Consider the following 17,518-nt stretch of genomic DNA (forward strand, 5'->3'; position numbering starts at 1 on the left):
TGAAAGTTAATAATGTACGAGGATAAAAATCATGTCACTGATATTTCACAGGCAGTCGAGAGTACATGTGTATCTTTGCAAGAATACCGCCCGATTTTATATTTGCAATTTTTGATATTGTTTTCGATTCCAAGCACATTTTGATCAATATACTCCCGAGAAACTTGAATGGTTTTCTCCCCACCAATGCACAGGAGGTTATCAAAACGTGTAATTGACACCAACCGTTGTTTCATTTGTAGGAAGAGGAAGAAGAGATTGAAAAATCATCACTGTGTCAAAAGAGCAAAGCAAAAAACAGACAGTCTACACAGATATTCTATATCTAGACGATGGTGGTCATGTATTTATTATTGGCCATTAATATCCACCCTTCACTGAATTTCACTTATGAAGAAAACCCTACACCATTAAAAACAAGATACACACCACAGATACCAACCATCCCCGTGTACTCGACAGTTCATAACACGAAACCAATATTGGAAATACCCACATTCCAACCCCGTGAGAGGAAACGATTTTCTTAAAATTTCAAAAACTAACACAGTTAATCTTATAGAAACGATATACATACACACTAATGACTTGCTTGTTGTCTCGTCTTATATTATTTTTTGTTCATTATTTTCTACACCAACTTTTTCTTGGAATACACAGTGCCCAATACAAGAGAACTTTTAATGAAAGATTAGTTGGACAGAAAGAAAATATCCACGTCTTGGAGAAGACAAGCGATCCGAATTCGCCGACATTCACTGATTTCAGACCTAAATATAATTTAAGCCCACGTGATTAAATAATACAACACAAGTGTTAAGTGCTCATTAAGTACAGTCTTTGTACACTGCTACTGGTTTTGAAATCACCAATTACGAAAAAAACCACGATTCCAAAGAATTATATTACAAGCTTATAAAACTGATAGAAAAATTGGGTTGGGTTTCAGATTCACAGGGCATAACTTTGTACGAATTAAGATAATAGGAATTTAGTACCACGATGTTGAAATACATGTACTCACTATATACATGCATTTCTTAAACGCGTATACACTGTACACGGTGATTAACTCCCTTATGTAGCTTACTACTAGAAATATACACCTCTAAATATACCGTATTTTACAAGGTTTTTCACTTCGGATTCTGTTACGAGCTTAAGCGCATGGGCAAATGGATGCATGCACATAAGTCGCTCATTCACTAAATCGTCTAACCTATCCCGAGCAAGACTGAAATCAGAAGACTGTGTGATTCGTTAAGTATTTCAACCGAGTAACCAATCACGAGACACGAGTATATCAATAGTGATTCAGCACCAAAATTGAGCTTACGAGTATCGTAAGCTGTGCTCCTTTTTCAGCATCGTAACGGGTGATTTTAACATCTCGTCACCATTCACATTTTTGTTTCTCAAAACTTACGGGATACTCTTTCCGTTGTAGAGATACACAAATAAAATCAAAGTAAATAACTACTACAGTCTAACATTGTCGATTACGTTGGGCAAACCGGAGCCATGGCATGAAGTCATGGTCATCCAGAAGTACATGCATACCTTCCGGAATCAGACTAAAAGAAGCCGGGAATAAAAAGAAAGTTTTATTGCATGAAGTAAATCATTCTTTTATCGAAAGACGGCAGAGTCGGGGAAAATTAAGAAAGAAAAAAACCAATAACCCAACAAAACAAAACACACACACAGAAAGGGGTGATCAATACAATCAAAACCTTAAGGCAAACCTTCAAAGGTTTGAGTAAAAACGGCTGATACCAAGCACACTGGACGGGTACTTAACACACACTTCGCTAAAATAGGACAACTGCAAGCTAACAAGACAATGGAACAAGGTTTACATCCTCAAAGGTGATCAGTACATTACGTCATGCAGAATTCTACTTGACTATTCGTGGTAGTTGAAACGCCAGTTAAGCACAGACAGATCCAATAAATATACGATATGAAGTAAAAGCGAAATATCAAACGGCAATATTAGCTTGTCCCAACAGTTTACAGCGCACTTGAAAGACCAAATGCCTTTGATAAAATTTGGTGAAGGAAATTGGGGGCTCCCTGCTGTCCCTACTCCACGCACGTGTCACATGCACGTGATGTTGACCCGTGCTATATTGTTCAAACGAACACCATCAAAAAAAGAAGAAGGAAAAAAAAAAGGGAGTGCTCGACAAAAATGAGGTCATCCGATTGCCCTCCTCTGAAGGACGACAGGGTCGAGCGAAATTGCAACGGAGAAAATGCTGTGTACTGCTCTGCTGCCTTACGCCTGCTTGTGGTTGGTAACCACATCTTTCTTAGGCACGCAGGAAACAACCGAATGCTAAGTACCACTTTGCAGGAAAGTAAAGCGCCCTCACGCTCTGCATACAGCCACTTCTGGTATCCAAGACGCTAAGACATATTAATATTACTATTATTAAAAAGTGGAGAGGCATGATATGGAAAAATAACGAGAGTGCAGATAAAAGATTGAGCTAGGCTGTTAATAGATTAAGCCCCTTATACCTAAAAGTATGAATCGGCAGCGTGGCTAATGGTATGTGACTGCACCCAATCTTTGAACATTAATGCTGAAAATTTTAAAATCTAAAAGTAAAAACTTAAATCCAAATAATATCAAATAATATATTATTCTTCAATTTCTCCAGCAAATTGTTCCCCACCAAAGCTATTTATATCATACCATTAAATTCAGCAGATCTCCGAAAGACAGCCACAATAAATGTTTTCCTCCTACTTAGTACTGCGAAGTACATTGAGACTCTTCACACTGTTGATTATGCAAAACATGAAATGTCTAACAAAAATCTACAAACTCTGAACACAAAAACTATCAAATCATATAAAAAAAATCTGCCAAATTTGCTACAGGCAGCAGAGTATCAAAAGGTACATAATATAAAAACATAATATATACTGTAAATTAGTGAACACGTATGTGTGCATCTACCATAAATGTAATGCTTTTTAGTATGGCAAATATGGTGTATTTGTAAGACAAAGTAGGCGGCCTGCACCCTACCAGTAATTAACAGTAGAGACCGAGAGAATTCCATATCTCAGCGCGATCTCGTCAAACCAGGCAAGAGTTGATATTTGAAAATCAGATTCTGACTGCTTAATTCTCTCTTTCTTCATGAAATAACTAATTTTTGTATGGCAATCACAGCTCTTTTTTGGGTGTTCTTTCTAAACCAATAATCAGGTAACATTCCTCCCAAAGGGGAGTATTCATACATCAGTCAGATATCAAAGTTTATGCCCAAAGGTTATTCTTCGGAGAGGGCATACAGCTTTTTTGAGAGAGAGCGGGCTCTCAGACTGACAAACCATCGACAGTGGTGGGGAAACTTCTAGCCATTTTCAACGGAATGGAATTCGCCTTCCCCTATTTTATTCTGTTCTCCATTTCTTTCCTTCCTTTTCCTGTGCTGTTTACTAATTTTTTTAAAAAGGTGTGTGTGGGAGGAATGTCATCCAGTATAAAGTTGAAGTGATGGCCAACGAGTGTGTCGACGGTGTTTGGAATATTGCATCTGTACTGAAAGGGCCATTCAGAAATTAAAAAAGAAATAATAAACTTAAAGAATTGAAATAATAACTGAAGCCTCTCTTCTGTTGCTTGAAACTTGGGCTCCCTGGAATCTTCACTTATTGTTCAAATCTAATTGGCTTAGCAAAAGTAAAATTCCAATTTGCTGTGATGTATTGATAAATTGCACCATTCTGAGCATGCTGGTGGTCACACAACCTGACAAAATTGTCAACAACTATTGTTAAGTCATTAATTTCTGAGCTAATACATCCCATAATTGATTTCAGTTCACTGTATTTGGTAAGAAAACTGTGACAAGGAATCTGTGATTGACAAAATCACTCAGTAATAAAAACAAAAAATCACGAAATCATGCTATACAAAACACTGAATAATTTGTCTGTTTCTGCTGGACTCACACAAAGCAACTATCAAAAATAAACCAGAAGATATATATATTACTAGGCTTCGAAATAATTGTACACAAATCTGAGTCAATAAACAACTTTCTCTAAGCTACAATTTTTTTCTTCGCATTGATCACTGGCTACAATATCTACACTTCTGTGCATGCTTTGACTTATTGTGCAGTTTATCTTGAGAATGAAAATTTGCAAAAGCGCTTGACAAATAACACTGACTTCAACTCAAAATTATCTGTAAGCTGCAAATTAATAGAAAGCTGCTACGCTGAAGAAAGGATGCAGCTGCAACGATAGACAGCGTTTAGGCAGGTAAGGAACGATTTCTCAGTGACATGAAACCGGAATGCAGGGAAAGAGGACTTCAAGAACATTTGCAAAGACATGCACACTAAGAACACAGTTGGTTTCTTCACTTTGATTTGGAAGATGACAGTGTTGTTGAGTCACATTTGGAAAATCGCTTTTAACGGCTGTTTCTCAGTCCTCACATATCAACATTAAAGGTTGGCCCTTTCTGTAACTCATTATCTGAAGGAGGTTCCCCATGGTCATTTTCTTGAAGGCAATATCCTTGTAGTTCTGTGGAACTGCAAAAGGTGTTTTTCTAGGTTAACAGCCCAATGTGCACACAATGTTGGTGTCCAGAAGAACACAATAAAGACATCAGGAGAGGTCATTCTCTCGTACAGGTATTCAAGGTCAAAGCTGCTGTGGTAATGGCCCAAGGTCGTTTCTACTGAGTTCACTACTCTCAGGTCACACACCTTAAGACTCTCTCCTGCTATCTGACCTCAGAATGCAGACTACAGTACAAAGGTCACTCTCGAGGTCAAGTGTTAACAATGGCTACACACGAATCGCAGCTAAGTTGACGCTTCCTGTTACGTACATCTCATGAAGTCTGTCCTAGCTCATTTTCTTTCAGGTTACAATTCAATTGTGTGTCTGGACCTAAGGTCATACATCACAAAGTCAGAATATGGGTCACCCTCCTTAGGTCACAGGTCAATCCAGAGAGCATACTACTGGACACATCGCCTAAGGTTGCAGTGCCAAGGTCACCATCCAGGGATCAGACTTCCACATCACCCATGACAATGCTGTCATGAGGCTGTTATACTCGAGGTCACAGTTCAATCTGGAGGTCAGACTACAGGTCACCTCATCCCATGTGACAATATTCTGAGGTCATATCCTCATGTCCCACATGACTCAGATTGTTCTCATAATGGCAACTTCCTCGGTCAGGTTACTGTACCGATTCAAGTGTGATATCCTTGAGAAGAATCTGGACTTGTGACCACTCCTCTACTGGGCAGTAGAAAAGAGCTTCTTGGCAGCCTTTTTCTCTTTCTTCTCTCGGATTTTGTGTTCCTTAGCAATGGCTTTCTTCTCCTTCTCCACCTGTGCCTTCATATCTTTGATCTTCTTCTTGAAGAGGCTACGGTCAGAACTGCTTGTCACTCCCAATGTCTGGAGAAAAATAAAGCAATCGTACATGAAGGTAATAGCTCTTAAAAAGAAAACCTGCAATCGCTGAGCTCATCGTGTATGGGCAAAGGCTACGTGCAACACTCCACACTAAACCCAATAAGAGTGGTCCGATTTTCTTAGATTTACAGTTTAGAATGGACTATCAACTTTGAAGCCATATTCTACAAATTATGAATACTTGTAGTGTATTGGCAAGAATAATGGTTGAATATTCCATTCCATCTGTCATTGAATGAAGTTAATTTTTGTTTCGTGTCAAACATTACTTGTTTTATGCAGGCCTCAATAAAGTCTTAAAAAACCTGAATCACATGAAAACACATGAATTACACACAGAGTAAGTCTCTCTGCCTCTGTAAGTCAATTTCAGATATTTTTTGCTGGTGTGGAATAGAACTTCTGTTAAAACTGGAATGGACCTTCTGTCTATGCAGTTTCCAAAGCTGAATGCATGGACAAATAATTCCAGACTCACTTATCAACAGACGAGGGACTATTGATAGGAATTGTTTAACCACTTCCTGCTGGGGACTCCGGGATCGGAGACGTATGGTTTATATGGGTGGCCGGGGTCTCCGAACTCGGACAAAGGAAACAGGGCCCTGTAACAAAAGACCGTACTCCGAACAAAAGACCAGGCTGCTGGGCATTACCGACATTTTCACTCTCAAAAGTGGTGATAATCCGGCCTTGTTTTGAAACCGTATACCAGGGTTTGGGGCATTGAAAGCGAGCGGATTACCACCGGGGACAAAAGCGCTCCACCACCGCAGCGATGAGCCACACAGCACCGCTGCACGCTAATCTGGCCCCTATTGAAAAGAGGTCAGCAGTGCACTAAGCCAGGTTCATGAACAAAAGACATTTATACAACACTGCACAATCTGGGCTCTGTTTACAAGGCTGCTGGCCTGGCTGAAATACTCGGGCATCAATGAAGGTCACCTGTCAACTTAGAGTAGTGCCTAAAGATTATTCGGTGCGGCTATAAACGACCGTTAAATGAAATGATGAATTTTTGAAGGATTTTGAAAACGGAAAAAATGATAGTCATGCCGGCCCAGCATCATCAACATTGAAAAATGCCCCGGCATGAAGCGGTTAAAGGGACAATGAAAACAGACCTAGATATCTAATGTAAATAAGTATATGGTACAGAATGGCCTTAATGATATCAAAATAAAGGAAACAGAAAAAAAAGGAAAATAAACCTTGAGTTTGGCAGCATCTAGAGTAAGCAAAACTGGCCCAGTTATGTTGTTGGCTGTGAACTCAGTAATGTATTCATCGAGGCTGTTACCCATCAGCCACTGGGACACATGCGTTGTGTTCCACTCTGTGATTGGACGATCCTCGATTTGATGAGGTTTCCTACCGGGCTCCATCTATGAAACAAAGAAGGGTAAAATGAAACCTTCCATTGTACGACAGGATCTTCAGATTATACTGGATCTTGTGTCCATGAGCAAGCAAATTTGCAACAATTGTTACTCAGAGCTACTATTCCATGAACTGTACTAGGTCAAACCATGGAAAAATGTCAAAATATGAGTGAAGTTATCGGTGTTTAAGTGGTTCCACACTCCCCCAAATTATGTCACTGCAGGTAAAAACAAAGAAAGCTTACTGTGACTGGCTACCTTGTGGGAACCAGTTAACAATCCACCAATCAACCAACCTGGTCAATTCATGCTTGAACAGTTAGGTCTGGACAAGGACAGTTACCTGTAAAGCACACCTGTTTTTTTATAACTAGTCTGTGTAAGACCAATTTGGTGAAACAGGCAAACTATCAAGCATAGTTGCTCAATGACTGAATTTCCAAACGCTACGTTTCTGTTTATATGCCCTTTTTTCTTTACCATGATCAACCAGCTTACCTCAAGAAGGTAGCACACATTCACCAAATCAACTCTCTGGTATCAGGCCATGTATAAACAAGCTTACCACATGTCAATCTGTGATTGGGTATTGAGTAAATATCAACTCTCTTTTGCTATTCAAGCAAAAGCATTCATCTAACTACAAAGACTCTTGCCAACAGCTACAGCGCTACACTGAGCACATATGAGGCATGATGGCGCAGGCAACAAAACAAAATCTGATATCAAAAATTTCCTTTGATTACTGGTCTGTTATCTGTCTACTCTGCCGGCATCTTTACAAACGGTATGGACAAGTCCAGCTTCCATTTTAGTTTTTACTTACGTTTTTCCTTAGTTGTTCTACTTTATTCAACTTTATTTAATGTACTTATCGAAAAATATTTCAATTTAATGATAATTAGTATTTCCCTTAAGTTGTTTTAAGCCCAACTTGTTTGCATTTCCCAAACAGGACTAGGCTCTGAATATACTTAGGCTTCTACCTGCCCCCCCCCACAATCTGCATTGAATTATTGCATTTCCATTTCATCCAGTTGTCTCATGGGGGAAAAAATCCATATAAATCCATCCATCCACAGGAGAATACTTGATTTGAAAATCTGATTTATTGCAGGATCACTAGAGCTAGAATTACTGAAGTTCAATTTGACTTTGGATACCTGGACTGAATGCCATTCATTCAGATTGATTAAGGGTCAGGGAAAGCATGTAGAGCCTAAGGACGCTTTAATGGGAAATGGTCCCTTGTTCATCGACCTATTCTTGTATAGCAAGGATGGCAAAAATGGATGACCCCTTAATAGCAACTTGAAACCAGCCAAAATCAGGTGAGACCAACTTTTTTCCTGTGCAAAGCTTTATGTGTGAGGTAAATGCGTGCACTCAACAACCGTGTAAAATTTGACACCAAAACCAACCAGTGCCATGCAGGGTGAGCATGAACATGCACAAACTGTGTATTAAGAGCCTTGTTTAAAGACACTAAGCACCAACTTCATCACTGCTTCAGGACATACCTGAAACGACGCTACAGAGAAAGGTATCGGAGTTAAAGGGCGCGCGCATGCAGTGTGGGGTTGCAGGTCACTACGCATGCGCACTGTGTAGGTTATCGCAGGGGACGTTGTACAATAAACAGTGCGTCCATTCACACGACCCTTTCGCATGGGTTGCTTGAGAAATCTTCCGCTAGCGGAAGATTTCCGCTAGCGGAAGATTTTGTCGTAGGCCCGGACCTCCTCCAAAATATCTCAAGGATTCACCAGGAATGCCTGTCACTCTCATGCATTGGCGACCTTTCACACGATGGCACTTCCGTAAGATTTCTCAAGCATGAGAAAATTTCTCAAACCTAGCAATTTTTTTTGTCGTCGTGTGAAAAGGGAAATAACCAGCTTTAGGTGTTACATGAAAGCCTTTGGAATAAAAAAAGAAGGTCAGGGCGGAGTTTACTAGGCCACACTTTGGGTGTGACCAAAGCGGGTGCACTACAGCCCATCTTTAAGCATCTAATCTCGACACCCAAGGGGACTGTTCTACTCACACTCTGCAGAGGCGCCGAGATCTGATACTTAGCAGTCTTCTTTGTCTTCTTCTTTCCCCCAGTCTCGCTCATGGGCATAGAGTCAAAGATGTCCGTGCTCGGCGCTACAGGGATTGAACTCTTGGTGGTATAGGTTGTCTCTTGGTCTGAGGAATAGTCATCAGGAACATTTCTTGAATAGCGCTGTGATACTTGGCTTGCATGCAAGTAAACAACTAGGAACACTTTTGAAAAGTTTTCTGTAAACCTTTGGGGGAAACACTATTGGAGTACTCCTAAACTAATGACGTTAAAAGCCACTTTTAAAGCTCTTCAAATCTTCTACGGTGACAATGCAAAGAAAATTCATTTAAAAAAAACAACATTTTGCTTGAAGAAATGACATCTGAAATGACAAGAAACTTCAATAAGTGGAATTTCAAACTTCTGGCTGGTCTTACTTGTAGACATTGCAATGCAATGTTGGTAAACTGTGAGAAAAAATAACAACACAATTTAAAACTTTGAAAATGACAAAATAAATCCTCAATGTCAAAATACTGCTGAAAATTTAATCCCAGCATCAAACTGAATCAGGCTCATTGCTCATGGGTACAGAATAAGAAAGAAATCCTTGGAAACATAAGCCAAAGAATGGCAACAAAACACTCACATAACAAGTGTACATAAAGTTATAAGTCTAGCACAATGAAGGGATGAAGTGATGTTTCTTAGACGATATGATTTTTGAAAAAAAAAATTTAAACTGCACTACAAAATCTTCCAACTTTCAATATGAAGCCAAATCCAACAAATACTGACTACAGAGAGCCAGTCTATGTCACTGCTTCATTACAGTTTGCAACACTCTGATAGGGCATGATCAGAGAGCAATAGATCAGTCACAGTGACCAAGTTCAACAAACTGACCATCTCCACAGACTTCAAGGTCACTGTGTGGTGTGTCCACCAATGGGAAATGAGACATGTAAATGTCTGCCACTGGAGACAAAGAAAATGCTTGGGGGTTACACCTGTCGATCGTCACTATGAATATGAATTATCAGACTGCGGATACATATCCTCCATGAACGGATCAGTTTCATTAGAAGCACTTCTTCAAATCATTACCTACCTATTTCCATTCTCTCACCGTCAGCCGTCCCCTTGATCACCGGACTCGGTGGACTGGACATTCGCTGACCACCCTGACCTTCACCCTCCTGTTCCAGTGACCTGGTGGACAATAAGGTCACACCCAAGCCCTCAGAGGAGGAGGCAGGGGGTTGAAGACGGAGAATGGGCATCGCAGGAGGAAGATCTGACTTGATGGGACGGGGTGACGTCTGGCCCGACTTGCCTTCACTTGCTAACTCCCTGTTACACAGATAAAGTGACCAAATGTTTACAGACCAAATTCTTGTTTTCGGGGGGGGGGGGGTTGAAGAAGGGACTAACATTTGATTAGAATGTGTATTGTACAGAATAGAAGGAAAATTTGTATTGAAACTTCTCTGAAACCCGGAGATATTTGTAACAAACGTGGCTGTCAAAAGCTTTTTGAAAATCTTTGAACAGAAAGCGGGCAAGAATGACTGCACGATATCGTAGCATTAAATGTAAGTATAGGTATAATCATTGTGCCATCTTGCTTATGATGGCCTCCATAAACCAAAAATCCGGCGGAAGCTCCTAATGGAAAAATACTCAAAAGAAATGAATTCACAAGTGGACTCAATCCATATTGGAAGTCTCAATGTTGAATTGTCACCAAGATAGAAGCAGTTTATAAAGGACAGAGTTTGCCCTTCTACCAATGTGCTGAAGTAATAATCTTTCTTTAAAGTAGCAAGCGGGCATCGAGAATTGTTTTGTCTAGAAACAGTGAAACCATTTGCAACATGCCATTGTAAAGTTCTGCATTTTGAACAGCAACTCTTGCCCTTTGATGGTGATTGTAGGAAAACCTTCAGAAAGGGGAAGTGATGGACACTGTTTACACAGGCTTTGAGCATCCACAGTCTCACGTTGTTTAAAAAATATGCAACAAAAACATGTCGTTCTCTCACTAAACTACATCTCAAACATTTCACATTCACAGTACATGAACATGAATGGTCAAGTTTCAGTAAGGTGATGTAACAAAAATTCTACAACATAAACTGACTACAGAGGAATATAATTGAATGATAAACCTGAAAAGATCAAGACATTCAAGAAATAGGAAGATAATAGAGGTTATGCGTTACTGGCATCTCCATGGTGTCTCAGAGGATGGTTTTGTTATTTTAATTTAGTTACAATGAATGCACCAAAGGTTAACTCGAGCCTATCCTAGTAATACAAAGCTCTCGCCCTGAGGACTTGTTAACATATAACCTCTATGAAACAAAAATCTACCTGAAAATTGAAATTAAAAATGAAAGATCTTCCATGTGTTAAAATGTGAAAATGCAGGACAAATTGCTATTCTCGAGAGAGAAAAAATAAGAGAGATTATTTCAAAATAATCTGTTCGAATTTTCATGACACTTTTATTGGGAATTTCTTCCAACGACCCTTCAAAAAATATGTATTGTCAAAGAACAGTGGTTTTTACAAGCAGAGGGATACAGTTAGCATGTTGGACATTCTATTACCGGTTTGCATTGTAATATGACAATGCATGCAACTCATTATCAATGTAAAACACATAGCAAATTGTTCTCACCAGCTAGTCTTATTCAATCATGCATGATGGGAAAAAGGTTGAATCGTTGAACATGCAACTGTCCAGTGTGTTGTGTTTTGAAACCAAGTCAACAAGGTATCTGAGGTTTTTGCTAGAGGCCATCATGTTGAATTATACCGTCATTGGCAGCAGTGTTGGACATGTACAGTACGTGTACACAGAATGACCATGAGCATGCACAATTTCTCCATTCTTCAATCAATGCAAACGCATTCAGTTACTCTAACAACATGCTGAATGACACCAATTTTCTGGAATCCAAATTATACTTGTAATTCAGAGTTGCAGTATCCACTGTTACCGGGGACAAGTTCAAGAGTGCAATATGCATGCTGGTAGAGGCATACCCTGTACCTTTATTGTTGATGGTAAGCATACATATGCAAGGTTATGTAACTTAACAGGCCCCGGGGGTGTGGTTTTTGCCACCCTGACCAGCAACATGTTTCTGCTTGGATCTCTGCTTGGACATTTTTAAGACTTCAGTTATGACTTTGTGACGTCATTCTTCTGATCAAATGAGAAGCGAAGGGGGTAGTTGGATCAGGGCTGATTTAAAAATGGCAAAGAATAAGTGGACAATTTTATGTCGCCTCCAAAACACAGGAAACTCAAAATGGGTGCTTTCCACTAAATTGTGAAAAGAGAGATGCACAGTTGTGAGGGACTTGTTGAATAATGAGAAAAAATGGCGTTTGTCAAGAATGTTGTCTGCTGCTTTGTACTTTGTTTCTTTCAGGTGACATCACTGTTTCTTGTTCGGAATTTCTGCGAGCCACCTTGAAACAAGCCTCGCCAAAGCTAATAATGCGCTTAATCTATGCAATGGCAGTTTAAAGTTCCTTTAAACAGAATTTAAGGTCATGAGAATGTTAAACTTAACATCATAAAAAAGGACCTCAAAACCACTTTAATTAGTACACAAACTCATGTTGACTCCAGATAGGACCATGTGCTATACAATATCTGCATAAATCCCCTTCGTCTGAATGATGAGTCGTCTACTGTGTGCGGTTTTTCTTATTTAATCTATTCAACGGCGCAGCTTTTAAATATACCCATAAAATATAACAAACTATGTGCGCGGTAGAGGCTGTGACTACCCTGTACATAGTTCAATGTGTGACCTCACACAGTCAAAGAATGCTGTACCCCGTGTGCAAACGCAGGGAAGGTGCAGTACAAAACAAGGGACAAACTTGCAGCTGCAACTTGGAACGTCAAAACCTTGTGTCAAGCTTTTACATGAACTTGTGAAAGTAAAACGTGACTTGAAACACAGAGGATGTATTCAAGAGCTGTGTACAAAAGTTTCACATTCACACAATGAAAGAATAATTTCATTTGATAATGAAAATGTTTCCTGCCACTCGGCAAAAAGTTTCAATCTGTCGTGTTATGAAATGATTCTTCCACTGCACTCATAAACATTTATTATTCATCTGACATTTTGGATTCTCTCACATTTGACACCAGTTTCCATCATACTATTCCTAGTCTACTCAAAGTTAATGGTACAGTCAACATTCCAAACATGCTCTGTAATGAAATCATAGTGAAAGTCAGTCAGAATGGAAACTTAAAAGAGTCAAGAAAGGAGTGGATACCAAAGATTCTGGATGATGTAGAGAGCAAGCAGAGGTATGATTGGCAAAACTTGCCAAGAAGCCTGACATTATCAGGGAACTGCAAAATGAAACAATCTACTGTCTGACTAATTATAAACACAAGTTCAAGACTTATATCTCCAACCGCCACTAAAATTGAAACTTATGCAAGTCCAATAATATTTCAAGGTAATCTCACATAGCAGGTTGCTGCCGCGGTTGTAGCTAGGAATTTTGTAGTGCCGGCTGTTCTTGACAATTTTTGAAAAATAAAAACAACCCATTTTCTCTCTCAATGCTGAACAGTTACATTTTAATTTGTGCTGGCTGGCAAGCTTCACTTTCATCCCCAGTGCTGGCAGGTAATGTTGAGTAGTGGCCAGCACCGGCCGGTGCTGGCCAGCATAGCTACAACTCTGGTTGCTGCATGTGAACTTATCAACTACTCCTTGATTTTCTCTCCTTACAACCATCCAATGATTCATCAGATTGGACAAAATCTTATCCACCATCTGAATATAGGGAAAGAATGGGCAATCTTGGCTTTGAAGATTTTCAGTCACTCAAAAGCTCCATTTAACACTCTGAATTTATCCATGGTATATTGAGGTGCATTGAAAATATATGGAAGTTGTGGACAAGTGGACGAGTGACATCTTCATCATCTGTATACTACAATTCACCAATAAGTATGATTTATAAACACACAAAAACATTTCTGGAATGTTAACAACGTGTGCCAACAATGGGTCACCACTATTATAAATACCAGGTTGTTTAATTCATTGACGGATGGAAAAGGGAAATTTTAAGACCTTCCTACATCAAGAAAAACATGCATCATCTAAAAGGAAAAAAAATAAAAGCTGCAGGCATGACGATCATCAACAGCAGGCCCTACAAATCAAAGAAAGATTCATCTCATAATCTCAGACTAAAAAATAAAAGGACAACAATCCAGATGTTGTACTTGGATGCATGGATGGGAGACGGGGTACCTTACCTGATCAGCTGTCTATAGACGGCGTCCATATGGTACTCTACAGGGTTGCTAGTATATTGGCCCCAAAATAACGAGATACAGGACGGGTTGGGTCATTATTTGACATTAATGTGAAGAAAAGTGATATTCTACGAAGCAAAAACTTGAAATTCAGTGTCTTCTCTCCTGCCAGTTACTGAGCCAGACTTGTGCAATTTTTGTCATTAACTTCTGAGAAAATATTATTTTTAATTATCTCTTCCACTAAAAAATGAAAAAAAAAACCAAAACCAATCGGGTCAAACAAGAGCCCCCAAATTTCTTGAAGACCAAACTAACTCTTTACAATACAGCATTCATATGTACATGGCAAAAAGACAAACCTGACAAATGTGCTACTCTGTTGGTTTTGAGCAAGGGTAAGACTGAAATATCAAATTTAAAAATGTGAAAAACAACAAACACATTCTTGAAAAATAAACAGCCATGCTCACTGCAAAAAAAACCTCAAACAAACAGAAAAGCATGCAAAATCTTGGGGAATCTAATCCAGGGTTAAAAAATAACCAGAAACAAAAAACCCCAAAAGGAACTGAAATGAAAGGACTAACAGAGACGGATGACAGGTGTTTTGTGATGTGTTTACCTGCGGATCCAGGGGCTGTATGTAAAGCTGAGGACAGCCAAGGTTTTCAATTTTTTTGGGGGGGGTAAGATGCCAAGAGATGAAGAAGCAGAGGTAAAGAAAAAGGGAAGGCAGGAAAACAAAAAGGAAAAGGAAGAAAGCAACCAAGAAATGATGTCAGGATTTCAGGAGGATATTTTTGAGGGCTACAATTAAAAATGCAAACCAGTACTGCACCCAACAAGAGAAATTATTGGCTTTGTTACAAATGTGCACATTTTATCGCTAGCAGAATAATGCGGTGCAAAGAAATCAACTCGCAAGACAGACAGAGATAGCCTTTCAAAATTGGGCCAGCTTGTGAGGTCTGACAGAGAACTTTTGCCATTTTGATTTGGAGTTCTTTTTAACCCAGACTACGGCAAGAACTTCCCTGAGAAAACTTTGAAACGTTTAATGACCTGAAACAGGGACATACTTTTGGGAGAACCATAAAGAAGAATGACTAGCTTGCAAGAAAATGCAATGGGAATAAGTGCAACAAAATGCAAGGATTAAAAATAACATTAAAAAAAGCCTCCATTACTTCAGAAATGTTTTATGGTCACTGATGAATCGGTGAATAATATTTAGAACTTGAAAAAAATGACAGGTATAAGTTATAATGACAGTAATCAATCTGTATTTGGTGGTTGTGCTAAATGACGGTAAAACTCCATGATAACAATTTTGGTTTGCGATTGCTTGGAGAGTGGTATCAAATTTCCTGCTAAGAGCTCTTCTGAAAGAACAAACTCCAAGTAAAAAAAAAGGGTCATCTGATACTGCTTCTTACTAAGGCTGAGTCTGAACAACTTGGCTGTGGCTGGCAGAAACACATGTATCTATGACAAATAGCCATAGCCGCGAATTAGCGGCCCCCCATACCATAGGCGCCATGTGACTTATCCAGCCGTTGTAATGTTATTCAGATACAGTCAAATTCAGACACTGTTCTCATTCCAAGGTTCCAAGAAAAAAAACCCGATATTAACCTGCTGGTATGTCTTTTAAACCAGAATTACTCCAATGAAGCAGTAAAACTCTCGAGGAAATTGAGCAGAGAGAGAGAAAAACCAAGGGCAACTTACGACGATTCACCAGTCGTGACCCGTATATCTGGTTTACTCTTCTTTTTTGGAGGCACTTTGGGTGATGATCTCACATCTCTAGATGGCACTGTGGCACCCCCTGGTAGCACCTGTACTCTGGTAGAAGTGGGAGAGCCCCGACTGGACACTTCTCTGTGTCTCAGCAGGGGGGAGCCATTCACTGGAAGATTCGGGACAGAGACTGGATGCCTGCCTTGTCTGGGGCTGCCATTGCTTGTCAAATGATCTAGGCTTCGCTGCTAGAATTTGGGGGAAGTAAAATAGACACGGAAATGGTTAACAGCCCCATCAGAACTTGGACAGCATGCAGCGATTCATCTCAAGCATGCAACAAGCTGGTCAGGCAAGCTTGAAAAGGATGGGCAGACCACAGACTCACTATCGACGGTTTGTGATTCAGTTGACTCAGGAGCTTCTCATAAAGAAAGTCAAAGCAGAAGACAGAGGGAGGCCTGTCACATTTCTACAATTAGGAAGAAAAAGAATGCACAGCACTCGGACAAGTAGATGTATATCTCACTGATTCAACTCATCAAAGTTGGATGGACAGTGACTGTGTCGATGATTTTACTAACGCTCGATTTGTACCACACAAACAATTAAAGACTTGTTTCAAAAGTTGACCAGACCCAGAAACAAAATCAAAAGGTGATTGAAAACAGCCTCTCGATACATGTTACTCAAACAATGTTCCCTGTAGTGCTTCAAAACAACAGACTGTTAATGTAAGGGCAAAAGCAAGAGTGAACTGCAATCAAAATAACAATTTCGGTTTCACTGTTTACACATCTACCTTCGGCTAAAGTGATTCCAAGTTTGACACCCTAAATGCCTGGTTAAAATAAGCCAGCTTCCACAGGACACAAACTTATGATTCATCAATTACCTTGAGAGAAGAGTTGCAAGGAAAAGATATCGGTCAGTTTGGAAAGTGGAACAGTTCTTATTTACAGGAGGTGTCCAGATGATGAAAAATGATTTATATCTTGAGTCATCTCTATTTTTGCACTTGACACAGTTTGCAGGCCTCGATCTTTACCGTGTGCCCTTCCAAGTTGGCCGTAATACCCTTCCAAAAGACTCACATCGCGCGGCCACCTTGGCCAGCGTGCCCTTCCCCCTTTGCAGCCGGCTGTATGTGTAATGAGAGTGTACCATGTAAGCCAATGCATGCAATGAGATTCCGAATTGAGGCGAGTTCAACCTTTTGGGCTGCACTGGAGCGAGCTACTCGGCAGAAGTACCGTCCTTGGGTCAGCGAGAGTATACTCCCCATCACAGAGGACCAGGAGTATACGCCTGACCCGTGCATCCACACTTGGGTTATCTGGAGTAACCGTGCGAACGCAGCCTTGGATATCATTATCAGCTCTGCACCGGTGAGCAGCGTATTTTGAATGCAAATTTGCACAACTAAGTCGGAAACCAGGCGAGCGCTTATTGTGTTAAGAATAAGTTTTGACCATTCGCTAGGCCTAGGCCTTTATCTCAAAATCATGCCGTCATGATCGCACGATCGTATAAAGAAATGCTAAAAGG

General features: G+C 39.9%; 1 protein-coding gene across 13 annotated transcripts in view; it reads right to left on the bottom strand.

The window, feature by feature from the left end:
- Nucleotides 1-317: 317 nt before the first annotated feature.
- Nucleotides 318-17,518, bottom strand: part of LOC110973105 (uncharacterized) — a 200,743-nt gene continuing 183,542 nt past the window's right edge. For 7 of the 13 annotated variants that reach the window (XM_087134020.1, XM_087134014.1, XM_087134017.1 and 4 more), the window contains 7 exons: nucleotides 15,959-16,218; nucleotides 14,850-14,876; nucleotides 14,225-14,272; nucleotides 10,019-10,260; nucleotides 8,905-9,050; nucleotides 6,687-6,860; nucleotides 318-5,454 (listed from right to left, as the gene is read on the bottom strand). In XM_087134020.1, coding sequence (XP_086990146.1) covers nucleotides 5,290-5,454; nucleotides 6,687-6,860; nucleotides 8,905-9,050; nucleotides 10,019-10,260; nucleotides 14,225-14,272; nucleotides 14,850-14,876; nucleotides 15,959-16,218 — 1,062 coding nt within the window. In that variant the 3' untranslated portion in view covers nucleotides 318-5,289. Of the gene's footprint in view, nucleotides 5,455-6,686; nucleotides 6,861-8,904; nucleotides 9,051-10,018; nucleotides 10,261-14,224; nucleotides 14,273-14,849; nucleotides 14,877-15,958; nucleotides 16,219-16,283; nucleotides 16,443-17,518 lie in introns of those variants that run through there. The other 6 variants (XM_087134012.1, XM_087134016.1, XM_087134013.1 and 3 more) reach the window with 6 other exon arrangements.

This window comes from Acanthaster planci, linkage group LG03, assembly GCF_054643075.1.
Source record: "Acanthaster planci isolate LZ-2023a linkage group LG03, COTS_SCS, whole genome shotgun sequence".
Lineage (NCBI taxonomy): Eukaryota > Metazoa > Echinodermata > Asteroidea > Valvatida > Acanthasteridae > Acanthaster > Acanthaster planci.